Source organism: Bufo bufo, chromosome 1 (genome assembly GCF_905171765.1).
Source record: "Bufo bufo chromosome 1, aBufBuf1.1, whole genome shotgun sequence".
In the NCBI taxonomy this organism is placed as follows: domain Eukaryota; kingdom Metazoa; phylum Chordata; class Amphibia; order Anura; family Bufonidae; genus Bufo; species Bufo bufo.
This window is the reverse complement of record NC_053389.1, coordinates 772,218,602-772,246,222: the sequence shown is the minus strand read 5'-3', so window position 1 is coordinate 772,246,222 and position 27,621 is coordinate 772,218,602. Positions and strand designations below refer to the sequence as shown.

The window sequence follows — 27,621 nt, the reverse complement described above, 5'->3', positions numbered from 1 at the left end:
TTTCAATATTTTACAGAGCGAGCGCTCCATACAGTATTAGAATGTATTGGCTCCGATGAGCCAAAGTTGAGACTTTGCATAACTTCCGAAATTGATTTATACTGTAAAAAAAACATTTCCCGAACTCGGGTTCGGTTCCAAGTGGTATGCTCCCTATAGTATTGAAACAAAGTTTTATGTGAATCGACTTTGGATGTTTCATCCAAAGTCAATTCGCTCATCCCTAACTTAGGTCAAGCCACTCTTTTCCAAACTAAATAACCCTAGTGTTGCCCGTCATTCCAGCTACAGTACTTATCTCCCCACACAGATGAAGCTTTGATACAGAGTAATAAGACAGGAACTTGTGTGGGTGGCCATCTTTATTACAATACTTTATGAGGACACTCTGGACAATGGGGCGTGCACTGCTCCTTCTCTCAGAAGTACATGAGCAGTAAAGACCAGGGACTCTTTTCCACCCTGATGTGAGCACACAACTTCAATGGTAAAGCAACTATCTTGGGAGCAGAGTAGTATAACAAACCTAGGGTGCCATGGCCGGTTGTTACAGTAGACCACTGAAATTCACCAAAGAACTAAACAAACTAGGCTTTCAAAATGTGACCTCCTATACCTAGCATGTAGTGTATGTGGGAAATGAATATCGGAATAGAGACCAGAGGATGGGAAGAGTCAGATATTCATGAGGAAACATCTATAGAGGTTTTCTTAACGGGATCTATGGACATTTAAACGCATCTGCCGATCCTAATTGAGGTGGACATCAAGGTAGCCACCAAGGGCAGTGTTGTCCGATCCTGCAGCCATGTGAACCTCTGCTCCTTAAGATACAGGACACATCTCAGCACTGTGTGTACATGATATCACATCTGTTTCGTGGGAGTCTCTGGAGGGGAGAAGGGTCAGGGCTGGTGGATCTTCATAGATGACCTACTACCACATTATGCTTCTAGCTCAAAGCCCAGCCCCACCTTGTGGCCTCCGGCGCTGAAGTTCTTCCCGTTGATCAGAGCAGATAAGGTCAGCTTCACCCCTGGAAAGAAAAGAATTACACTCCGCTATGAAATCGTGTACGGATCTCACAAGGCTCAATGCAAAAGTGGAGAAGCTGACCATATGAATCTGGCTTTTAATTTGCAAAAGGACCTCCAAAAAAGGAGAGCCGAAATCTGATTGGTTCCTAAGGGAAACTGCTCCACTCGCTTGGATAAATCTATCCCAGTGTGTGAACTTGGCCTTTCCTTTGGCAACAATGGGCCATAATTATCAAGATTAAGGGTATGTTCAGACACGGTGGATTTGTTGCACTATAACAAGATTCAAGATGGCAGCGCGCATGGATGCAGCAGCCTGGAGCTCTCCATTTAGATGGCATCTTATCTTAGTTGTGGGCAAAACAGCCAATTTTTGTTAACTTCTAAACAACCGCCAATACACCGTTCTACTGTGGCCTTATGCTACGAAAGTCCTGCATGCCTGCTTTGTCAGGCCCAAAAAAGCTTAGTGGCTAAGGGGTTAATGATGGCATCTGTTCTCTGACCAGATGTTCAATGTCGCATGAAAGGCAGATGACAGATAACGAGGCACGTACCAGGTCGCAGGCTGTGTGTGTAGCCTACTCCAATCAGGCTTGCATTGTTAACTTTGGCCTAGGAAGAAGAACAGTGACGTTAGCAGAGAATCCATAACCAATAGTGAGGTGAATACATGAAGATCCCTTGTCACGTCTGTGCGTTGATCTCATGTCACAGATGAAGTCCATGGGCTGGAACCACCAATGATTTCCACAATGAAATGGCTCTGGCCCTCCTGCCTGTTTGCTTAGAACGATTCAAGGACTGATCTGGTCCAGGGGTCAGCAACCTTCTGCAGTCCAGCTGTTGTGAAACTACCACTCCCAGCATTCACATTTGCTCGGCTGTTCTCTGAACTCCCACAGAAGTGAATGGAGCATGCTGGGAGTTGTAGCTTCACAGCTGCAGTGCTGTTGGCTGCTGAGCCCTGATTTAGTCAGTGGTTTCTTAGACTGTTTAATTGATGAAAATCTCTTGAGTAGTGCCAAAGGGATCTAGGCCTGTGATGGCTATCCTCCGGCACTCCAGCTGTGGTAAGACTACAACTCCCAAGATGCACACGTGCTTGGCTGTTCTCAGAATTCCACAAAAATGAAGGGAGCATGCTGGGAGTTGTAGTTTCACGACAGCTGCAGTGCCGGAGGTTATCCATCACTGATCTAGGTGCTCTACATTCAGAGGAAGCAGCAGAGGCACAAGTTGCACCCTCCAAGTAATTAAGGGGCATCTATCAGCAGATTCGTACCTATGAAACAGAGTTGCTCTCTCTGCAACTGCTGCGCCCTCTGTACTTTGATTGACATGACCAGGCAGGGAAAACGCCATCATGCCTGCCTGGACCTGTCCATCAAAGTGGAGAGGGCGCAGCAGTTGCAGAGAGAGCTGAGCCTCTAGGTGTAACGGCAACACCCCCGTTGCTCCTAGAGGCTCATTTGCATATATTACAACTACATATTTCTCAGCAATGCGGGCACATGTGAACATGAGACCAACACAGATGTCTTCAGCTGCCAAGCGCACATGTAACAGGTCAGCCGGTGTCATAGGGACAGATCTGCTGACAGGTGACCTTTAAGGCCTCGTGCTCAAGACTGTATTTTGTGGATCTGCAGTTTGCAGAAGGCAAAATACATACAGATACCGGCCACGTGCATCCCGCAATTTGAAAATGTCTATTCTTGTCTGCAAAATGGACAAGGGCGTGCTCTGTTTTTCTGTGGAGAGCACATGGTGTGTTATCTGTATTTTTTGAGGGCCCTTTGAAATGAATAGGCAAAAAATGTGGATTGGATGTGGAAAAAAATAAATAAAAATAAGGTCTGCTTTTATTTCTGAGATATATGATCCACTCCAATCCTCCAGTCTCCGATTCACACAGACTCTAATGAGATTCTCAAGGTGCAAGGCAAATAACACCCAGCAGTCAATGTATTCACACAATTATAGGAAAATATGCCCTAGAATAGATTTTTTTTTTTTCCATAAAAGAATGCAAGTATTTAGTTAAATAGGCACAAGAGCTGACAGGTACTCTTTAGGCTCCTCTGGGCCGGTTCCTCTACCATAGTGCACGGCGTCAAGAATATACTGGCCTTTCATAAGGAATATCTGTTTAATCATTGGAAATATACGGCTCTACACATCATCATATACGTGTGTGCAGTACATAGGAGGAGTCGTCGTTTACCTCAGACATGTAGCCTAGCGCAGCAACCACCAAGCACCTTAAGAACAGGCCATTAGATAAGGAGGTGACCAACACAGCGGCGCCAATGTCTGTCTCAGGTACTGCAAGTGACTGGAGCAGAGCCGCAGTACCAGACACAGCCACAAGGACGGTTCTGTGCATGCCACTATTCCTTGTGGCATACTTACAGAGACGGTGGAGTTTGAGTCCAGCTGGTACTTGGCTCCAATGCCAAAACGAGTGTTGTTGCTGCCTGCGCTCCATGCCAGGCTCACAGAGGTCTCCACATCTTTATTGACCTTCTGGTAGATAGACCCTCCAAACTCGGTGCCATCATTCCTAAGAAGAGAGAAGCAGATGCCCATCTTGTTGCTGGCAGAAGAGTTGTACCCCCCATCATAAAAGGGGTTCATGAAACTTACACATTTGTGTGCAGCTGGAAATCTCCTGCTTTGTAGCCCAGGGCAAAGTTGTTCTGCGCCAGCCTGGACTTGGCGGTATCAAAGGCCATCTGGTAGCCAGCCAGCCAGCCTTGGTATCCCAGGACAGCCCAACCATATATAGTGGGACCAGCCAGGTCCAGGTCAATATCAACTCCCACGTTGGCATACTCTCTCTTGTAGGAGGTCTTCAGCTTGGCGCTCTTCTTACTGTCAAACACAAGGGAAGAAGATACATCAGTGTGGCCAAACTGCGATGCCTGGCAGGTTCTCTGGGATTCGGTGAACTGGCAGCTGGATCAGAGGTGGGGTTAATCGGAATACATTTCTGGGGAAGTGGGGGGCGCATCTCAAATTTGGGCCATTCTTGATTTTTGGCTGTCCATAATGATGACATCTCCTGGTTATGGTCACAGAGGTGATGTCACCAAGGAGGACGCGACTGGTGACATGCTGTCCGTGTGGAGGAAAGGTTAGGGTTTTGTAGTGGGGTCGCTACCTAGTCTGCAGTCCCCTGTCCTAGAGAAGTTTGGGAATCACTGCTCTAAGATTTTTTTTAAAGGGGTTCTCTGGGCTTTTCGTATTGATGACCTATCCTTAGGAGGTAAAACACCCGGCACCCCCGCTGATCAGCGATACGAGGAGACGGCGCATGCAGTGCGCACATGCCGTCTCCCTTCCTGCTCTCCGCTGTATGTCTATGGAACAGCAGAGACGGCACGTGTGCACTGCGTGCGCCGTCTCCTCGTACAGCCGATACTGCTACATAGAATAGCACAGCAGTCTGCATTATTCCATACAGGTGCACAGCCATCTGACCTGTGGGTGTAAGGAGGTAATGCAGTGCCACTTACCCAGTATTGGGTACAAATGTGGTATCCAGTGCCAGCTTCAGGCCCTTAGCCAACTGTATGAAGAGAAACAAGATGCATTAATATCCCCTGCTACCCTGGAGACTCCGCTAAGGCCTTCAGGACGGCAGCCGCAGCTCACCTTGTCTTCGAGGGCGATCTCCGTCCCTAAAGTGTTGTCTGTGTTCCACTTCTCGGTAAAGGTGAGGCCGGCCTCCTTCAGCTTGTACTTGGTTTCCAGACTCCCGGAGGCTTTGCCTGTATCGGTGTTTGAAGATCCGCTGCTTGTAAACTCCTGCAATTATCACATGAGGACCCGAATATTACTTGTGAGAAGAGAGAGAGGGGGCGCAGGTGGAGTAGAAGGTGTTGTCCACTTTGTCCCGCTTACACACACATTAAGCAGATCACTTATCCTATTAGTCCTATCTATGGGTGTTAAATTAGGGGGCGCTATAAGCCCCAGCCATACAGATGGACCTCCTCAGCCACTCTACGGTTTAGGGACCTATACAGTATGTATTACACCATAGCGTTATTGTGGCTTACCATCTGTTACAATCCAAGCAGCGTGGAGGAAGGGAAGAAAAGAACACGTTATGTCCAACACAATCTGAGCACTCGCCCTATAATATTTCATAGTGTAGCAGAGCTGGGTTTGTCACCTGGCACATCAACACACAGCGATAGGGAAATAAAATGTCTGTGGTTTTATACAGGACTGCAGCTAATCGCACTGCACAAATAAAGGTAGAGGACAAACTCAGCCCTGCTACATCTCTACATATCACTACTTACCACTCCGCTGGAGGATTTTGTTTTCAGATCCAGCTTCACCAGCCCGAACCCTATAACAAGAAGGCAAAACGGTTGTCTTGGAAGTTCTCATTCCAACCAGCAAAAAGCAAACCCCCCCCCCCAGGTATCACCGGTTCTGTTCTAGGACTGTCGCCCGAGACTGGACCGCAACGGTCTTAGGCTGAATGCACATGGCCGTGGAACACGCCGTGAGCGGTCCGTGGTATCCCGGCCTGGCATCCTGCTGACAGCAGGAGCGCACGGCGTCTTTCATGCCGCCGCTGCACTACAGTAATACACTCGTATAGATCATACAAGTGTATTACTGTCAACAGGATGCCAGGCCGGGATACCACGGACCGCTCACGGCCATGTGCATTCGGCCTTACACAATACAGGCTGCAGGACGACACGGGGAATCTGACCTCCCGCAGGCCTACTTCTAGAAATACCCAGAATGCAATTTCCCAATATCATTAAACAGGCCGACTACTGTAACCCCAGGCTATACAGTCCATCCTCCACTGTGGGCCATGAGTATATGAAATATTTTTGCTAGGGTGCACCCATTATTTTGCAATGTATCATTACGACGACTGGTGCTCCAGATCCCCTATTTTCCCTTCACACAGGAACAGTGTTAAATGACAACATTCTGGTTCCCTGCACTCACCGCTAGGGGGAGAACAGGAGCACAGTGAAGAGGGTTTTCTCTTTTATTCAGACCAATGGAATACATATAAATCTGAATGCAGTGAGCTCCCCCTAGTGGTGGCTGCAGGCAGCAAGAAGGTTACCATTTTGCTAGGACTGTTAAGGGAATCTGGAGCACTGTGTCTGCAAACGGAATGGCGGACCTATTGTGAAGGTTATAAAGGTAGACCCCAAATTAAAGGGATTCTGTCACCTCTTTTTACCCTATAGAGATGCGGAGATGCACGGCTAGATCGCCGCTAGCATGTCCGCAATATACCTGTCCCATATCTCTGAGTGGTTTTATTGGGTGTAAAAAATAATTTTATATATATGTAAATCAGCCTGGTAAGGAGCCCAAGGAGCTGCACTAACCGTTCTGGAGCCCAGCACTGCATGTATCCAGGAATCTCCTCCTTGCTCACAAAGTCAGATCGCTGTAATCTCGCGGTGCGCGAGGTCGCGCATTCGCAGTTCCTTCCCTGAGGCTGATGCCAGCACAGGGAAGGAACACTATGCCGGTGTTCCATGAAAAACTGCTACCCTCGTCACTTCCAGTAGTGACGTAGCAGCATCGGAAGGCTGAGAAGGAGGTGCATCTCCGAGCTCGCTACCTCAGTGGCTGAAAAGAAGGTGTGTTGGCACCTGCGCAGAACCGGGTAGTGAAATTTCACGGGGAGTGCATGTGAACGCACCGAGGGAGGGTAGGTTAGATTTACGGCCCACCGCGCATGCGCGCTGCCCGCAACCCTATTGGCTGGGGAGGTAGGGACATGTAGGTCACAACGCCTGATGGGCGCTTCCCACAAGCTCATTGGCTGGGTAGGGACATTTCACAATGCCTGATGGCACTTCCCACAACCTCTGCTGCTGTTCGAGTTACCCGTTACATGTCCCTACCTCCCCAGCCAGTAGGGTTGCGGGCAGCGCGCATGCGCTGTGGGCCGTAAATCTAACCTACCCTCCCTCGGCGCGTTCACATGCACTCCCCATGAAATTTCGCTACCCTAGTTGGTTCTGCGCAGGCGCCAACCCACCTTCTTTTCAGCCACTGAGGTAGCGAGCTCGGAGACGCACCTCCTTCTCAGCCTTCCGAAGCCGCTACGTCACTACCGGAAGTGACGAGGGTAGCAGATTTTCATGGAACACCGGCACTGTGCATGCGCGACCTCACGCACCGCGAGATTACAGCAATCTGACTGAGCAAGGAGGAGATTCCTGGATACAGGCAGTGCTGGGCTCCAGAACGGTTAGAGCAGCCCCTTGGGCTCCTTACCAGGCTGATTTACATATATATAAAATCATTTTTTATACTCAATAAAACCACTCAGAGATATGGGACAGGTATATTGCGGACATGCTAGCGGCGATCTAGCCGTGCATCTCCGCATCTCTATAGGGTAAAATGAGGTGACAGAATCCCTTTAATATAATACCCCTCAGAACCACGTCTAGAACTCCTATCAATGGCGGAAGCATAGAGGGCAGGCTTATATTTATCAACTGATTGGCCGAGTGAATGTAGCTAAAGGCAAGGTGGGTCCTTATCTACACAGTGGGTGCTAATAAAGAACATTTAAAGAGGACCCCTCCCCTCTCCTGACACGTCTGTTTTAGTAACTACTTGCATCCCCAATGTAATAACAATTCTGGAGCATCTATTCCTATATGCTGTGCTATTTTTCTATTATTCCTACTAGACATTTTTGAATGAATTACCAGCAGTCTAAATGGGTGTTATCGGTTGGGGGGGGGGGGTCGATTCACAGTGACACCATCCTGTCGAACCAGCGTCAGTTTGTGGAGGGACACACCCCAAGTGGTAACACCCAGTTAACAAGTTATTCATAAAGGTCTAGCAGAAATAATAGAGGAACAGCACAAGACAGAGTCCTAAGAAAAGATGCTCCAGAGTTATATTAAGGGGGAATCCAGGAAGCTACTAAAACAGACATGTCAGGAGAAGTGAGGGCCCCTCTTTAAAAAGTTTCTTCAGTCTCTTGAATAGGACGAAGCCATCCCATAGAAGTGAATGGGGACGCCATAGTGGTAATTGCTGCGGCGAGCAGGTAAACAGAGAAGACAGCGCTGTGGTCTCTTCAAACAGCTGATCGGTGCAGGGTGCCGGGAGTGGCCCCTCCACCATCTGATATTGATGACCTATGCTGACCATAGGTCATCAATATAGAAAAAAAAAAAAAAAAAAGCCGACAACCCCTGTACCATCTCAGACATTGGGGGGCATAACGCTAGGATATGCCCCCAATGTCTGATAGGCGTGGGTCCCGTCTCTGGGACCTACACTTAGAACAGAGTCAGCAAAGTCCTGGAGGGCGCACCGCGCCACATTCATTCCTATGAGAGCGCCGAAAATAACCGAGCACTGGCTTGGCCATTTCCGTCAGCCCCATAGAAGTGGCTGCTCTCCCATTCATTTCAACGGGACTTCCGAAAATAGCCGAGTGTAGTCATTTTCAGGACTCCAATAGAAACGAATGCGCAGTGCTCACTCCTTCACTTAGAGATAAGTGGGACCTGCACCTATCAGACATCGGAGGCATGTCCTCGCGGTATGTCCGAGATGGTACAACCCCTTTAAGGCTAAAGCAGTATGACGTTTGCGTGGCTGACGGATGCGTTTTCCTCCTACGTTCTGACTTTTTAATGAGATTATTTCACTTACCATATCCTTTGTTGAAAACATCACGGGCGGATTTGCCCAGGTCTGCGTAGTTTGGTGGTACGGCCATGGCTCTAGAGGGGAAGATGGAGAACAAGGCTGGTGAGATGACATCACATAGATCACCATCCTTCCTACTATATTCTGCCCGCTAAATATCAAACCGGCCGCTGGTTCCTCTACCCTGCCCCCCTCCGGTAACCAGTTTACACCACTCATTTTGAAAAAAGTGCTTTTCATGCGCCTTTTTTTAACTATTGGGTTGAATAAAAAGCTGAATTTTCAGATCTGCGCCAAAAAAGGTGCGAAAACTGCTTTCTATTCATTTCAATGAGAGATTCAACGCCGATTCTGCCCCAGAAGGGCTCCAAAATCAGCCCCAAAAAACTCAGTGTGAACTGGCCTTTAATCCCGTGAAGCTCAGCGCAATGTCCCTTACTATTTAGTTTTTTCCACCTGTGACACATTTTTCTCACAAGACACACAGACATCATCATAATCAATGGGGAAAATTTTTTGGGCAAATCTTAAAGGGACAGTACTGCTGTTTATCCAGAAATAGTGCCGCACCTGTCCATGGACTGTGTATGGTATTACATTTCATCCCCTTCAAGTGACTGGAGCCGAACTGAACGGCCCATGGACGAACAAGGAGCCGTTTCTGGTAAGAGTCTTTTACAACCTAAACTTTAAAATTCTCCCCCCCCCCTCCCTTTCCAAAGCAATTCCAGCGGGACGCAGGGGACCTGTATCAATCATGTACAAGTGTGATGTGTCTGTCCTCACCCCAACATAGGCCGTTCTCTTAAAAGAATTGACCAGAATTAGATAAAAATTGCTGCCTTCTTTCAAAAACAGCGCCACACCTGTCCACAGGTTGGATGTGGTATTGCAGCCCCATTTACTTCACTTTAGCTGAGCTGCAATACCAGACACAACCTGTGGACAGGTGTGGCGCTATTGCTGGAAGAAAGCGGACATGATTTTCTAATGCTGGACAACCCCCTGCTCGAGGTCCTGGTCCAGTGGTCATGTACTGGCTGAGAAATCACATATGGGTCTGCAATGGTTTTCCTTAAGACCACCCTGCTGTCAGCCCAACAATACACAGCACCAGCACTTCTGCAGAACGACAGCTGACAATGGCACTGCCCGATCCCCACGCCCTGTAAAATGGCGGCAGGTGACATGTAGGAAGGATGTGGGACCTGGTACTGATCCACTGCAGTCATATGGCCGCCCCATGAGGGCTGATCCGCTCAGCGGGAGGTGCTCTCCGTCTGCTGCAAACCTCTTCTATGTTCTTCATCATCTAATCCCTTTAAAAGATCAGAATGCAGGAGGAGGCTGAGGAGCAACTGCTGGAGACGGCAGAGCAGAGAGCAAATCCTCGAGACTGCGGGACGAGGGCGCGCGGATCACTACAAGTACGATGATCCGGAAAATCTCTGAATCTGGCAAAAATAGTCCAAAGTCAGATTGAAAATCCAACACCTGAGGTCCTCTGCAGTGAGGGCCACTGACCCATCTTAGGGTCTGTTCACATCACCACTTTATGACGGGTGGAGATCAGACCTCTAGGACCCCCACAATACTGACAAAGGGGGCCACAGTGCTGCATCCTGCACAGCGCCACTCTGGGCTCCTGGCTGTACAGGGAACTGCAGCTGACTCATTCAGGTTACAATCCTCTGTATAACCATAGTGCTGGAGTCCATTCATTCTCAGGACTGGTGGGGGTCCTGGAGGTCCTAGCAAAAAGCCATTAAAGACCCCTTTAACCTCTTATTAAGGGCTCATACACACGACCGTTGTTGTTTTGCAGTCCGGTTTTCACGGGTCCATTGTTCCGCATCTGAGGGTTTTTTCTCTCTGATTTAAGTCCTCTTCCGTTCCATTATTTTACAAAACATATCCGTATTTGATCAGTTTTTTTGCGGATCGGAAACAGTAACTTATTAATCACCAAAGACATGAGCAATATGGGCAGGGCATAGCATTTCTATAGTACGGATCCGCAAAATACAGATGTGTTCAGTGTGCGTTCCGTATTTTTTGCTGACATATTGACTTGAATGGGGCCTCGGACCGTGATTTGCGGACAATAATAGTGCATGCAATACTATTTTGCGGAACGGAAATATGGGAATACGGAAACTGAATGCACACGGAGTAGCTTCCGTTGTTTTTGCGGACCCCTTGAAGTGAATGTTCCGATTACGGTCCGCAAAAAAAAAAAAAACCTGAAGTGGAAAGAAAATATGTTCGTGTGCATGAGCCCTAAAGGTGAGGTCACCGTTCCATAGAACATCTTTGTTTACAGCCTTTTATTAAGCTCTCTGTATCAAGGGCTCGCTATTTTCAAGATCTCTGCTGTCAGTCAACGTGAACAGTCTAAAAATCTGCAGCTGCAAATGTATCCAGTCTAGGTGATCTTGTGAGGTTAGCACATGAGTAATACAAACCTCCCTCCTGTTCTGATGCTTTGCTACAATGTATTAGTGCAGGTGAAATGTAGCAGCCCAGAGGATTGTCTAGACTGGACACAATCTACAAGACGGTGGAAAGTGGCGGTACAAATTTTCAACTTCTGGCAGTGTACCACAATTTTTTTTCCCCACTCACTGACAGCAAGTAGAGATCTTGAACATAGTGAGACGTTAGAAGTTGCTGAGTTTTTCGTTAGACCACAAAACCAGCATCATCACGGCCCCATGGACTCCAGAACCTGCCGTCAGGTGGGCAAACGTAGCCGGATTTCTGATTATCCAGAGCCTCAGTGCTCCCACCACTGCTGAATTACTGGAATTTACCTGGTGTATACGTCTAAGGCCTCGTGCACACGACCGTTGTTTGGGTCCGCATCCGAGCCGCCGTTTTTGCGGCTCGGATGCGGATCCATTCACTCCAATGGGGCCGCAAAAGATGCGGACAGCACTCCATGTGCTGTCCGCATCCGTGGCTCCGTTTCGGGGCCCCGCTAAAAAAATATAACATGTCCTATTCTTGTCTGCGCTTTGCGGACAAGAATAGGCATTTATATTGCCGGAGCCGGTTCGCAAATTGTGGAAGGCAACACGGGCGGCTTCCGTTTTGCGGTCCGCAAACCACGGATCCGCAAAAAAACTGAACGGTCGTGTGCATGAGGCCTAATACATGTCTAGATCCCCCCCAAACCATCGGTACGGCCTAATACTTATATGATTGCTACAGTCATATCAAGGCCAACATTACCCTTACCCAAAAATCAAGCTCACATTAATCACCATTCACACAGATCATTAACCAGATGCGCTCTACTTAATGGCCTCTAAGTAAGCTGATATAGCAGAGCCGGATGTGTTCAGGTGCCCATCGCTGTATCTTATCTGCTGTTATCAGTATCATTATAAGACGTTATCTCACAAACACAGACAGCAGCGGAAAAAACAGCAGGTAGGGGGCGGCACATGACGATACCAGTATATTCCCAGTTATACTGGAAATTATGTAAACGGCCGAGGCTGAGAGCATTTACATCGCAATAGATGCCCACTGGTGCCAGTCACCATCATGGCACCTACAAGAGATGTCAGGTAGTTTCCACGGACCCAGTGCTCATGCAACGATACACCCCCCCCCCCCTCTGCCTGTGTGTCAGTCTTCACTGTAGTTTGGTCTTCCCTTCGTGCACCAGGAAGATCAGGACGTTCCTGCTTTTCCTAGTGTACCTCCCAGCCCTCCGCTGCGTATGTAACCGTATCTGGGGATAGGTAAAGCAGCGATCCCAATAAAGCCTGTGAATAGGCTGATAACAGAGAACACTAGAGAGTGGATGGACTTTAGGTGTAGTGCCCCTTTAAATACTGTCAGCTATGGTTACGACTACTGTATAATGTACGCCTGTCGGCCGTCACCGGGTCCCTGGTCTTCTGATCGTCAGCGTCACATGACTTGGAGTCACTGAGACATTTCTGTGACGTATCCTACATTCCAACACCAGTGGGTTCATGTGTCCTGCCGTCCTTGGTCAATCTGTGAGGACGACCCTCAGGATCCCATGAGAACATATATGGTTTACACAACTGCTGGGGGGGACACACCCAAACATTCATTTTATACACCGCTCTCTTCCCACATACATACACCCTACTACATAACTACGTAAGTGCATGACGTGCAGACTACTGCCCCCACTATGGGGGAGATTTATCAAGACTCTGGTATTGATGCCCCCAATATGTGATGAGGGGCAGTCGGCGCCAGAAGTTATCTGACTGCTCAGAGCTGCCGTACGTCTCTGGCTTCATTTGTACCAGGAAACTAGTATGAATAAAGATCAATCTGTCCCGTGTGTTGGCCACGTCCCTTTCCTACCCTTGCCATGACCCCCCAAATACATCCTATATATAACTACTACATAAGGACACCACTTCCCATATACATACTGCCATATAACTGTACTATATATAACTAGTATATAGGGACACCCCCTTTCCATAACTGCACAATATACTACACCCTCTCTGATATACATACACCACATATATAACTGTACTATGTAAGTACGCCCCCTGCCATATGCATACACCCTACACAGAACTGTACTATATAAGGACACCCCCTCCCCCCACACATATATCTATCTATCATTATACTACATAATACCGTGGTATCTCCATATTGCAAGGACCGTCCTATACATAAATAGACTAAACATACAACCTATATAGAACTGTAGCATAAAGGACACCCCCTCCCAAGTAAATACACCCTAAATATAACTGTACACCACCTTCCCATATACATACACCCTATATAGAACGGCACTATGTAAGGACACCCCCTCCACATATTATACGCCTTTATTTAAAGACATTCTCTTCCCATATAACTGTACACTTTCCCTATATATATATATATATATATATATATATATATATATATTATATATAGCTACATATAACTGTACTATGTAAGGACACCCCCTCCCATATACATACAACTGTACTATATAAACAGCCCTTTCCCTTATACATACCCATATATATATATATATATATATATATATATATATATATATATATACACATATATACATACACACACACACACACTATATAAGGCATTTTCCCATATACATAGCTATATATATATATATATAACTATACTATGTAAGGACACGCTCTCTCTCTCGCCCTACACACTGTATATCACCTCTCATTCATTGGTAGGAAATCCCTGATGGAAAACTGTAACAGTGACCGATTGGTACTCAGGAGAAATATCTGAATGTAACTACTACCAGCTGATGGAAAGGACCAGAAGATTCAAACTCTCATTCTCCTTCCCTGTTGATTGAAAATAAGTTACACAAAAGACACCAGGAGTATACAAACTACTACTACTAGTGAGTGACCCCCATATAATATATATATATATATATGAGTGCAGAACAGTGTGTGTGTATATACATACTACTAGTAATGCCCCCCATACAATATATACAGACCCCTCCAGTGGTGCAGTACACTACTAGTAATGCCCCCTCCCCCCATCCAATATATACAGACCCCTCCAGTGGTGCAGTACACTACTAGTAATGCCCCCTCCCCCCATCCAATATATACAGACCCCTCCAGTGGTGCAGTACACTACTAGTAATGCCCCCTCCCCCCATCCAATATATACAGACCCCTCCAGTGGTGCAGTACACTACTAGTAATGCCCCCTCCCCCCATACAATATATACAGACCCCTCCAGTGGTGCAGTACTTTATAGTATAGATACATATTACTACTAGTGCATTATATACACATTACACACACCCCTCCACTCGGGCAGCACATTACACACCGTTTCCTCATGTCATACACTCCCCCTCCCCAGCACATAGGCATCCATCACCTCCTATCAGAGCACTGCTCAGCCCCCAGCACCTGCAGACAGTGCCCCACCCCGCAGGTACACAGACCCCGTCCAGCACTCGCACGACCCCGGCCCCCTGTCACCTGTCCCTAGCTGAAGGTCTCCTCTGCGTCTCCCTGTGCAAGGCGCATGCGCGAATGTACCGCCGCCACTATTCCAAGACCACATGATACACCAGGACACGCCCACCCAGCGCTAGGGCAAACAATAACGTCCACTGATTGGCTCAGCAGACGCTTGTAGCTCTAACGGCCCATCTGCCGATCACTGAGCACCATAGAGTCGCGAAGCGGGTAGAGCGTCCCTGCGGCATTTGTGCCTAGTAGTCTCGATGGTATTTAATAATAAAATAATGGAGGACGTGACAGAAGAGGACGCCGGGGTTATTATGTCGGGGGCGGTTTCATTAGTATATAGTATTTATAATGATTAAAAAATGTTTGCTTCATTTGCATTAGTCTATAAGTATTATTGTGAGTTACTAAAAATCATTAAAAAAAATAGTTCAAGGGGTGCATCATAAGAATATGACCTATTGTTTAAATCATTCTTTTATGTGAAGCATGCTTTTAAATATTTAATGCGGATTTTTTAAAATTTCCATGTCACTATATTTTTAAAAAAAAATCTAAAATCCTGCAGTTTTTGCAGTGGCTGGTAAGGGCCTTTTACACGGGCAGATATTTAGGAATGAAAAACCCTCCTTCCTGATCATTGTCCTGTGTGAACAGGCCGCTGATCATCTGACGAACGCAGCTGTGCTTGGGATGAGGTGGCCTGTGGCCCTACGTACAGAACTGGCTTAGTTGCCCATAGCAACCAATCAGATTCCTCCTTTCATTTTTCAGAGCTCCTTTCAAAAAAGAAAGGTGGAATCTGATTGGTTGCTATGGGCAACTAAGCCAGTTCTACTTTACACCAGTTTTGATACATCTCCTCCATAGTTTTCAGATCTGAACACAATCAGAGGTCTGGTCTGTGGATTGATATTAATACAGAGGGTCTAGATGTATTTAGGGGATCTGGTCTGGGGTCTGAAATTCATTTTGGAGGACTTGTCTAGCGTCCAAAATTAATTTAGGGCTATGAGAACGGAATCCATTATGTAATTCACTCAAACCACGAACCCGAACTCAAACCTGCCAAATGGGCAGGTTCGCTCAACTCTAGCTGGGACCCGCACCTATATCGAGAACGGAGCCCCGAAAGTGGTGGAGGGTGCACTGCGCATGCGCAGCTTAACACATGTGGAATTATATACATAAACAAGTGTGAAGCAACTGAAAATATGTCATATTCTAACTTCTTCAAAGTAGCCACCTTTTGCTTTGATTACTGCTTTGCACACTCTTGGCATTCTCTTGATGAGCTTCAAGAGGTAGTCCCCTCAAATGGTTTTCACTTCACAGGTGTGCCCTGTCAGGTTTAATAAGTGGGATTTCTTGCCTTATAAATGGGGTTGGGACCATCAGTGGCGTTGAGGAGAAGTCAGGTGGATACACAGCTGATAGTCCTACTGAATAGACTGTTAGAATTTGTATTATGGCAAGAAAAAAGCAGCTAAGTAAAGAAAAACCAGTGGCCATCATTACTTTAAGAAATGAAGGTCAGTCAGTCAGCCGAAAAATTGGGATAACTTTGAAAGTAAGGGCTATTTGACCATGAAGGAGAGTGATGGGGTGCTGCGCCAGATGACCTGGCCTCCACAGTCACCGGACCTGAACCCAATCGAGATGGTTTGGGGTGAGCTGGACCGCAGAGTGAAGGCAAAAGGGCCAACAAGTGCTAAGCATCTCTGGGAACTCCTTCAAGACTGTTGGAAGACCATTTCAGGGGACTACCTCTTGAAGCTCATTAAGAGAATGCCAAGAGTGTGCAAAGCAGTAATCAAAGCAAAAGGTGGCTACTTTGAAGAACCTAGAATATGACATATTTTCAGTTGTTTCACACTTGTTTGTTATGTATATAATTCCACGTGTTAATTCATAGTTTTGATGCCTTCATAGTCATGAAAATAAAGAAAACTCTTTGAATGAGAAGGTGTGTCCAAACTTTTGGTCTGTACTGTAAGAGTCCGAGTTTCATTGAAATACTGACGAACAAGTGTTATCCGACGCTGAGTACATAAGTAATGGGTGCAAGCACAAAGGGGATGAGCACCACTCCCTCCCCCATACTTTTTGAAACTTCTGAGGGCACTTCCTATGTATAAAAACGAAATTTTCCATGGAAACTGCATGGTCGACTAGTGGCTTATTGTGGGTGTCCTATCTGCCATCCACCTCAGGGCTATGGCCTTCCTGGCAAAGAACATAGCCTCCCCCAGGAATATCCTCTGATAATGCGGCCACTTCTCCTCATCCAATACTCCAGAGACACATATTTTGGGACACACCGATATCGGGGTGGGAACCATGGTCGACAGAGCATCCACCACATCCCTCGAAAAAGCCTGTAAGTGCTCCCACTCCCACATCAGATGCCAGAAATCTGACATCTATGATATCTACTGTGGGTTAGCCTGCCCATTTTGTACAGTCTAGTGGGAGACAGGTAGCTTCTGTGCAGTATATACAGCTGAATTAGTCTATTATTGATCGAAGGGGAAACCCTAGTGGGGGTCAGCAAAGCCTCCTCCCAATCCTCCGCAGATAGTGTCGGTATGGAAACTTTCCATCTATCCTCCACCACAAGGGGCTTAAGCAACATACGGTTGTCGAGGAGATGTGTATACAGCACAGATACGATTCCCCTAGGTCCCTGAGATCTTAGTACTCCGATTAAAGGGAATTTTGAGATGCCGCGCCCTCCACCACTAAACTGAGCCCCGAGGGCATGCCGTAGCTGAAGATAGCGGAAAAAGAGAGTGCGGGGCACCCCAAACCTCCCCTGAATCTGCTGGAAGGAGCGCAGGACACCCCCTTCATAAAGGTCCTCAAGGGTGAGAACCCCATGTTGTCTCCAGACAGCAGATCCTTCTAGGGTTGCTAAGTGTGAGAACATGGGATTATCCCAGGGTGGGACGACATCAGGCACATCCTTAAATGCGTGTCGTTTAGCAGCATTCCATACCTGATTAGCCAATTTATGTATAGGAAGCAGTCCCCTAGTCGCGGAGCGCAGATTTTCTAAGTTTCCATGGTTATGACCACCCTGCAATCCATCAGTGGTGGTTGTGCTGGCACAAACTATGGGAAAAAGCACCGGCCTCTGGTAAGCGGGACTGTGGTAGCACAAATAGGCTACTGATTTTTTTTTCTATAGTGTTCAAGCACGACCACAACTAATGGATTGCAGGGTGGTCGTAATCATGGAAACATGCAGTGTATAGGGTGATAAAAAAAATGAATCCAGCCAGCAAAGGAAGCAATATGGGTAATTAAAATACACTGCTCAAAAAAATAAAGGGAACACTTAAACAACACCATGTAACTCCAAGTCAATCACACTTCTGTGAAATCAAACTGTCCACTTAGGAAGCAACACTGAGTGACAATCAATTTCACATGCTGTTGTGCAAATGGGATAGACAACAGGTGGAAATTACAGGCAATTAGCAAGACACCCCCAATAAAGGAGTGGTTCTGCAGGTGGTGACCACAGACCATTTCTCAGTTCCTATGCTTCCTGGCTGATGTTTTGGTCACTTTTGAATGCTAGCGGTGCTTTCACTCTAGTGGTAGCATGAGACGGAGTCTACAACCCACACAAGTGGCTCAGATAGTGCAGCTTATCCAGGATGGCACATCAATGCGAGCTGTGCCAAGAAGGATTGCTGTGTCTGTCAGCGTAGTGTCCAGAGCATGGAGGCGCTACCAGGAGACAGGCCAGTACATCAGGAGACGTGGAGGAGGCCATAGGAGGGCAACAACCCAGCAGCAGGACCGCTACCTCCGCCTTTGTGCAAGGAGGAACAGGAGGAGCACTGCCAGAGCCCTGCAAAATGACCTCCAGCAGGCCCCAAATGTGCATGTGTCTGCTCAAACAGTCAGAAACAGACTCCATGAGGGTGATATGAGGGCCCGACGTCCACAGGTGAGGGTTGTGCTTACAGCCCAACACCGTGCAGGACGTTTGGCATTTGCCAGAGAACACCAAGATTGGCAAATTCGCCACTGGCGCCCTGTGCTCTTCACAGATGAAAGCAGGTTCACACTGAGCACATGTGACAGATGTGACAGAGTCTTGAGACGCCGTGGAGAACGTTCTGCTGCCTGCAACATCCTCCAGCATGACCGGTTTGGCATTGGGTCAGTAATGGTGTGGGGTGGCATTTCTTTGGAGGGCCGCACAGCCCTCCATGTGCTCGCCAGAGGTAGCCTGACTGCCATTAGGTACCGAGATGAGATCCTCAGACCCCTTGTGAGACCATATGCTGGTGCGGTTGGCCCTGGGTTCCTCCTAATGCAAGACAATGCTAGACCTCATGTGGCTGGAGTGTGTCAGCAGTTCCTGCAAGACGAAGGCATTGATGCTATGGACTGGCCCACCCGTTCCCCAGACCTGAATCCAATTGAGCACATCTGGGACATCATGTCTCGCTCTATCCACCAACGTCACGTTGCACCACAGACTGTCCAGGAGTTGGCAGATGCTTTAGTCAAGGTCTGGGAGGAGATCCCTCAGGAGACCATCCGCCACCTCATCAGGAGCATGCACAGGCGTTGTAGGGAGGTCATACAGGCACGTGGAGGCCACACACACTACTGAGCCTCATTTTGACTTGTTTTAAGGACATTACATCAAAGTTGGATCAGCCTGTAGTGTGTTTTTCCACTTTAATTTTGAGGGTGACTCGAAATCCAGACCTCCATGGGTTAAATAATTTGATTTCCATTTTTTTATTTTTGTGTGATTTTGTTGTCAGCACATTCAACTATGTAAAGAACAAAGTATTTCAGAAGAATATTTAATTAATTCAGATCTAGGATGTGTTATTTTTGTGTTCCCTTTATTTTTTTGAGCAGTGTACATTAGTAAGGGGCTTGTATTAACTTTCTCTACATGATAAATGCCATTTGCTGAAGTGACACAGCCCCTTTAACCACTTGTCAGACAACTAAGGTTACTTTCACATCCGCGTTTTCCTTTCCGCTATAGAGATCCGTCATAGGATCCCAATAGCGGGGAAAACGCTTCCATTTTGTCCCCATTCATTGTCAATGGGGACAAAACTGAACTGAACGGAACCGAGCGCGCCAGAATGCCTTCCGTTCCGTTTGGTTGCGTTCCCATGCCAGACAGAAAACTGCTGCAAGCAGCATTTTTGAGTGCATTATGGGATACTGATCAAGACACAATAGAAAACGGATCCGTCCCCCATTCACTTACAGTGGTTTTAGTGCTGCATCCGTCATGGCTATTTTAGAGATAATACGACCGGATCCGTTCATAACGGACGCAGACGGTTGTAATATCATGACAGAAGAAGTGTGAAAGTAGCCTCAGACGTGCTATTTTGACAGGGGCTTAGTGAAGGCTTACGTGAGATATAGGTGCTGAACAAACGGAGCACAAAATGACCGCGCCATTCATACATATGTGACTAGCTTCAATATGAAGCGGCCACTAATCTGATTACAAACACAGATGCTATGCTTCATTATAAGGCTACATTCACACGACCGTATGTATTTTGCGGTCCGCAAAACGCGGATCCGCAAAAAATACGGGGGGTCCAAAGTGGGAATCTTTTGACCATTTGGCCCTTGTATATTCATTTCCCTAAGATCCTCTTTAGGGGATAACAATATTTCGCCACGTCATCAACACATGACGATGCAGCCAATGACTAGCCTAAGGCCTAGTTCACACAAACGTTTTTTTTGCGAGTGTACGGGCCATTTTTTGGTTTCCGTATACGGTCCGTATATGGAACCATTCATTTCAATGGTTCCGCAAAAAAAAACGGAATGTACTCCGTATGCATTCCGTTTCCGTATTTCCGTTTCCGTTCCGTTGAAAGATAGAACATGTCCTATTATTGCCCGCAAATCACGTTCGGTGGCTCCATTCAAGTCAATGGGTCCGCAAAAAAAAACGAACACATACGGAAATGCATCCGTATGTCTTCCGTATCCATTCCGTTTTTGCGGAACCATCTATTGAAAATGTTATGCCCAGACCAATTTTTTCTATGTAATTACTGTATACTGTATATGCCATACGGAAAAACGGAACGGAAACACAACGGAACTCAAAAACGGAACAACGTATCCGTGAAAAACGGACCGCAAAAAACTATAAAAGCCATACGTTCGTGTGAACTAGGCCTAAGCAGTGCACTGAAGAGGCCAGTGACTGGCTGCAGTGGTCTTGTGTTGTCCATAGGACCTCAACGCTACAGAGCCCTGACGGGAGAACCTTACTGCTGGATGTGAAAATAGGGGGTCAAAATCACCCAAGTAAGCTCCATGCAGAGAATGAGCCTGCAAGGAATTCTGGGAGCTTTTCAGTCTTGAATCCAGCAGAATTGTGAATGCAGCTCTGGAGAAAACTACAGGCTGTAAATAAGTATCAGTACACAAACCGATTGTCATGTGAGACGCATGGCCTGCCAGGGACTGCCCCGTTCTCCCTGTCGTCAGGCGGTTTGCTGTGATTGATAGTAATGGTGTTTACGTTGTTTTCTGACCCACTAAGAGAGAAGACCAAGACTGGTTCGTTTTGAAGCAGTAATTTCCTGATTTAGGTTTTCCTTGGTTATATTTACCCATTATCATTAAAGGGGTCGTCCATCATTTTCATATTGATGGCCTGTCCTCAGGAAAAGCCATCAATATCTGATCGGTGGCGGTCTGACACCCCAACATCCCCACCCATCAGCTGTATTGTTGTAGCTGTGGCCCTGAAAGCTGACACTAGAGCTACACAGCTCCGTCCATAAAGCCTCATTCACACGTCAGTGTTTGGTCAGTGATTTCCATCAATGATGGTGAACCAAAGCCAGGACTGGAGCCTCCACAGACATGAGATATGAGGGAAAGATCTGCACCTGTTCTGTGTTTAGAGCCGCACTTGGTTTTGGCTCAAAATAACTGATGGAAATCACTGGCCGAACACTGACGTGTGAATGAGGCTCCCTCTGAAGTGAGGAAGCTGACCTCCAGTGCTACTAAAAACAGCTGATCTGTGAGGGCATGGGGTGTCAGGTCCCCACCAATCTGATGGGCCATCAATATCCAAATCCTGGACAACCCATTTAAAGGGTCACTCAACCTTCCTAGACTCGTGAAAGGCCAAACTGCTTAAAGGGATTGTTGTTGTGCCATGTTTTAAACTCATTCCCTGTACACAAGGTAGGGGATAAGTTATCGTGGGAATTGTGTTCCCCCGTAGGAATAGAGTGGTGGCCCATCATGGACGTTGCCATGCCATCCTTTTCTATGGGAATGCCGGAAATAGCTGAGTGCTGTACTTGGCTATGGCTACTTTCACACTAGCGTTTTTACTGGATCCGGCAGGGTTCAGCAAAAACGCTTCCGTTACTGATAATACAACCGTCTGCATCCGTTATGAACGGATCCGGTTGTATTATCTTTAACATAGCAAGGAAAGATCTGTCATGAACTCCACTGAAAGTCAATGGAGGATGGATCAGTTTTCTATTGTGTCAGAGAAAACGGATCCGTCCCCATTGACTTGCATTTTGGGTCATGACGATCCGTCTTGCTCCGCATCCCATGACGGAAAAAAAACCTCAACATGCTGTGGTTTGCTCTCTGGTACGAGAACGCAACCAAAATGGAAAAGATGGTGCAATACCCTCAACACTCAGAGGTAACCAAGTTTTATTGTACTCACATATTCCAAAGTTTTCACATGCATATAAAATTGCCCGACCCGGGTTTCGCTGTTAGCTTAGTCAGGGGCTGCGGTACAAACGCCGCTATAGTCCACGAATATATAACAACCTTTTACCCCGGAACAAAAACGGACTTCCGTTTTTGTTCTGGGGTAACCCGGGTCGGGCAATTTTATATGCATGTGAAAACTTTGGAATATGTGAGTACAATAAAACTTGGTTACCTCTGAGTGTTGAGGGTATTGCACCATCTCTTTGTCCTTCTGTGAAGGTAATCTTGACCCGGTTTGGAGTGAGCGGTCGGTGACTCAAAGCTGAATATGAACTTGGTTCTCCACGTTTATGGTTCTTCATTCCAACTACTTTCATAAACTGTCAAAAATACAGCGCGGTTCCCGCATTTAACGTTTTACTTTGTACTAAGGAGATTGAACCTACCCTATTAAGGGCACCGCTGCTTGGTCTAGTATCTCACACCAAACATTATTTGCTTTACCACTTTATATTTAGGGTGAAAGTAGCCTATCTCCACCAGTCCTTTGTAGAATGAAATCAGCGGCAGCGCACATGCCTGACTGCTGCTCGATTCATACGGGGAACACAGGACCCCCATTCTTGGGGACCAGCTGTTGGACTCCCATTCATCCCACTCCTACTGCTTCTCATTGAAGAGCCCATGGGCATATGGAGACTTATTTTCCAGCAAAGCCCCAAGTTTGCAGATTAGACTTCTTTCACACTGGCGTTAGGATTGTCCAGCAGGGGAACAGCCTGCCAGATCCGTACTAGTGAATCGGGCCGGGGTCGGACTTCTGGCTGTATACCGCTACCGTAACAGCCTGCCAGATCCATACTAGTGAATCGGGCCGGGGTCGGACTTCTGGCTGTATACCGCTACCGTAACAACCTGCCAGATCCGTACTAGTGAATCGGGCCGGGGTCGGACTTCTGGCTGTATACCGCTACCGTAACAACCTGCCAGATCCGTACTAGTGAATCGGGCCGGGGTCGGACTTCTGGCTGTATACCGCTACCGTAACAGCCTGCCAGATCCGTACTAGTGAATCGGGCCGGGGTCGGACTTCTGGCTGTATACCGCTACCGTAACAGCCTGCCAGATCCGTACTAGTGAATCGGGCCGGGGTCGGACTTCTGGCTGTATACCGCTACCGTAACAGCCTGCCAGATCCGTACTAGTGAATCGGGCCGGGGTCGGACTTCTGGCTGTATACCGCTACCGTAACAGCCTGCCAGATCCGTACTAGTGAATCGGGCCGGGGTCGGACTTCTGGCTGTATACCGCTACTGTAACAGCCTGCCAGATCCATACTAGTGAATTGGGCCGGGGTCGGACTTCTGGCTGTATACCGCTACCGTAACAGCCTGCCAGATCCATACTAGTGAATTGGGCCGGGGTCGGACTTCTGGCTGTATACCGCTACCGTAACAGCCTGCCAGATCCGTACTAGTGAATCGGGCCGGGGTCGGACTTCTGGCTGTATACCGCTACCGTAACAGCCTGCCAGATCCGTACTAGTGAATCGGGCCGGGGTCGGACTTCTGGCTGTATACCGCTACTGTAACAGCCTGCCAGATCCATACTAGTGAATTGGGCCGGGGTCGGACTTCTGGCTGTATACCGCTACCGTAACAGCCTGCCAGATCCATACTAGTGAATTGGGCCGGGGTCGGACTTCTGGCTGTATACCGCTACCGTAACAGCCTGCCAGATCCGTACTAGTGAATCGGGCCGGGGTCGGACTTCTGGCTGTATACCGCTACCGTAACAGCCTGCCAGATCCGTACTAGTGAATCGGGCCGGGGCGGACTTCTGGCTGTATACCGCTACCGTAACAGCCTGCCAGATCCGTACTAGTGAATCGGGCCGGGGTCGGACTTCTGGCTGTATACCGCTACTGTAACAGCCTGCCAGATCTGTACTAGTGAATCGGGCCGGGGCGGACTTCTGGCTGTATACCGCTACTGTAACAGCCTGCCACACTAGCCTAACGCCAGTGTGTAAGAAGCATTAGCAAAAAAGGGAGTGACCTATGTGTAGAAACCTGTTTTGGGGTTTTTACCCCTTGTAAGTACAGAGCTGCATCTAAAAGCCGACCACTACCCTGCTGTGAACTGACGAGGAGAAGAACCCCGAACTGCCTGTGGATGGGTGTCTTCCTTGTGGAGTCGTCTTTGGTTTGTCTGACATGAACTAATTTGCAAAATGTCTTCATTTATATATTAGATACATAGAATCAATTAAAAATAGCAATGTATAAGGTCTCATGCACATGACCGTATGTATTTTGCAGTCCGCAAAACACCGTTCCACAAAAAATACAGAATGCACACAGACATCATCCGTATTTTTGGTGGAACGGTGTTTTGCGGAATGGAACAGCCGGCCCCTAATAGAACAGTCCTATCCTTATCCGTAATGCGGACAATAATAGGACGTGTTCTATTTTTTTGCGGAAGGGACATATGGAAATGGAATGCACACGGAGTAACTTCAGGTTTTTTTGCGGACCCATTGAAATAAATGGTTCCGCATACGGTCCGTTCCGGACATAGAAAGAAAATAAGTTTGTGTGCATGAGCCCTAAGGGTGAAGAAAGCCGGATTCTATGAGGTGCAGTTCCTCTTGACCTCTTCTAGCTCTTTTTTGGTCTTGCTACAAGTCTCCAGAACAATAATGCCCTTTTCCCCACAAATGTCCGCACTTTATTAGCAAGCGTGAGCCACCAGCAGGTACATACCTGCATATAGCAGACACACCATGGGAATATTGGTCACATTGTAACTGATTTACTCTACGTAACTATAAAGTGGTAGAAAACGGTCTTTTCCAATAAAACATGAAGTTAATCATTTACTTTTTATGCTTTTTTTTTTTCTTTTAAAGAACTACTTTGTGAGAGAAATATAGTAACTGTTTCAAGGTCTAGCATGCATCTTAAAGTGCCACTAACTTTTCAACAAACTGCATTGATCAGTGTGTGTACATGAGGAATAACACTATATCACTTGAATCTGCCATTTTTAGCAGTTTCCCTCTGTGCATAGTGAATATCTAGTTTGCAGTTCTCTCAGACATGGTGGGTGGAGACTAGCTGCCATCCAATGTACGCAGAAAGTAGAGGAGAATCTCCTTCCTATCTCACAGTCACGCAAAAGCAGCCCCAGGATAATGGAGAACAGTACAGAGAAGTACTGACCTGTTATGGTTATGAATTTAGCTCTCATGCTGAGATATAAATCTACTGTATGTCCATTTAGTGTCTCTCTCTGAGTTCTGCCGCACTCATGATGCTGCTCACACCTCCCCCTTCCCCTCTCCATAGACTTGTATTGACATTTGTAATATGATCCTCTTGTGGAGCTGCTCCAGCCGGCATGAAAGCATTTTTGAGTGAAAAGTGAAAAGCAATTAGCAAGGAGCCGGGAGGAGGTAAACAGTTGATAGCATGAGAACTAGACATTTCTCTGTGATAAAACATATTAGAAAGTTTCTTGTGGTCGCTTGTACTTATGATTTATGCAAAGCTGTGTGAAAAGTAAATGAGCATTTAAAGCCGTTGTCCAAAGAGACAGGGATAAGCGTCTGACTGGTGGGACCGCAAAAAATTAGAGGTCCTGTGCCATCTCCCCACCTTTTGTATGTATGGATTGGTGGTCGTGCTGCTGCTACGTTCATCTATAATGCACTGGCGGAAATTGTTGAGTGCTGTACTTGGTTATCTACAGTAGCCCCAGAGAGATTAAATGGAGTGTCAATGCACATGCTTGACCACCACTACATTCATACAGGGGGACACAGATCCAGTGTTCTCGTCATCAGTGGTGGTAGTGGTGGTGGTGGTGGTGGTGGTGGTGGGGGGGGGGGGGGGGGGGGGTCCAGAGTTGGACTCCCACAGATCAGACATTTATCCCCTATCCTGTTGATGGGGTTATGTTTAACAGTGGTGGAGCCTGTTTGGGTTAGGCCACCATTGGGAGTTTTCAAGAATCGGTCAGAGAGCAGTAAGGTCGAGGGGAGGATCAGGTCTGGTCTGAGGTCTGATATGGGGGTCTTTAGGTCTAATGGGGGTCTGAAGTTCTAATGGGGGTGTGGAGGTCTGGACTGAGGTCTAATGGGGGTCTAGAGGTCTGGTCTGAGGTCTGATATGGGGGTCTGATATGCGAGTCTGAAGTTCTGATATTGGGGGGGGGGATCTGATCTGAGGTCTGAGATGGGGTTTCTGACATGGAGGTCTAATGGGGGTCTGATCTGAGGTCTAAAACTGGATTATGATATGGTGTCTGACAGAGGTCTAAAGAGGGTATAGTCTGAGATTGGGGGTCTCATCAAGAGGTTTGATATGGTGGTCTGATCTGAAAGGTAAGGGTGTATTTTTTTTGTACTGGCGCACAATATAAATATATGTACTGGCGCAGTACTTTCAGGGGTACTGGCAGGATGGGGTGTTGAGAAGGTGGGAGGATGATGGAAAAGTAGGAAACTAAGATGTCTGTTTGTCAAACTCTGCAGAGACAAGAGATGGCTAAAAGAAATCATCATGGTGGTCTGGTCTGAAAAGAGAAGACGAGGAAAGAGAACATCTACATAAGAGGAGACGTCACTGGATGTAAGTGGTACATATGTGGCGCTATATGACCCTGTATGTAATGTTTTCCAAGTATGTCTTTAAGGGGTTTGTCCACTTTTTTTTCATACGAGCACTGCCTTCTCTGCTCTGTTTTACCTGCTCACCACTGCAAATGCTGCTGCGAGCAGGTGAACAGAGAAAGCAGCTCTCATATAAGCACTGCATTCTCTTCAAACAACTGACCCCCGGCCCCCAGCCGGTCTGATATTGATGACCTATTCATCAGTAGTGAAAAAGAGGACAACCCATTTAACAGTAGGACTGGAGGGAATGGGTTAGGATGAGAATCTGGCATTGGGAGGGGGGGGGGGGGTGGATCAGAACACGATAGCCTAAGTTGGTGAAGTGAAATGAGAAAAATATATGAATAAAACTATTGGTTAGAAATAGAAAGCAGAAAATTGGCATGTGTGTATGTATTCACCCCCTTTGTTAGGAAGCCCATAAAAAGCTCTGGTGCAAGCAATTACCTTCAGAAGTCACATAATTAGTGAAATTATGTCCACCTGTGTGCAATCTAAGTGTCACATGATC

At 47.1% G+C, this 27,621-nt stretch overlaps 1 protein-coding gene across 1 annotated transcript; it reads right to left on the bottom strand.

Annotated features, from left to right (window-relative positions):
* Window positions 1–344: 344 nt before the first annotated feature.
* VDAC3 (voltage dependent anion channel 3) lies at window positions 345–14,802 on the bottom strand. The gene is made up of 9 exons (XM_040414827.1): window positions 14,718–14,802; window positions 8,730–8,800; window positions 5,354–5,403; window positions 4,698–4,850; window positions 4,559–4,611; window positions 3,687–3,914; window positions 3,453–3,603; window positions 1,595–1,652; window positions 345–1,036 (listed from the first exon to the last, which is right to left on the bottom strand). Exons 2-9 carry the CDS (start codon window positions 8,794–8,796, stop codon window positions 945–947), a joined length of 852 nt encoding a protein of 283 aa, XP_040270761.1. The 5' UTR covers window positions 8,797–8,800; window positions 14,718–14,802; the 3' UTR covers window positions 345–944.
* Window positions 14,803–27,621: the final 12,819 nt, after the last annotated feature.

Excerpts from the sequence above, each read along its gene's own strand:
- VDAC3 (XM_040414827.1), bottom strand. The coding sequence starts at position 8,796 with ATGGCCGTACCACCAAACTACGCAGACCTGGGCAAATCCGCCCGTGAT. Across the intron at positions 4,612-4,697 it reads AGATCGCCCTCGAAGACAAG|TTGGCTAAGGGCCTGAAGCT; the intron begins GTGAGCTGCGGC and ends CTCTTCATACAG. Across the intron at positions 1,653-3,452 it reads ACTCAAACTCCACCGTCTCT|GCCAAAGTTAACAATGCAAG; the intron begins GTAAGTATGCCA and ends TCTTCTTCCTAG.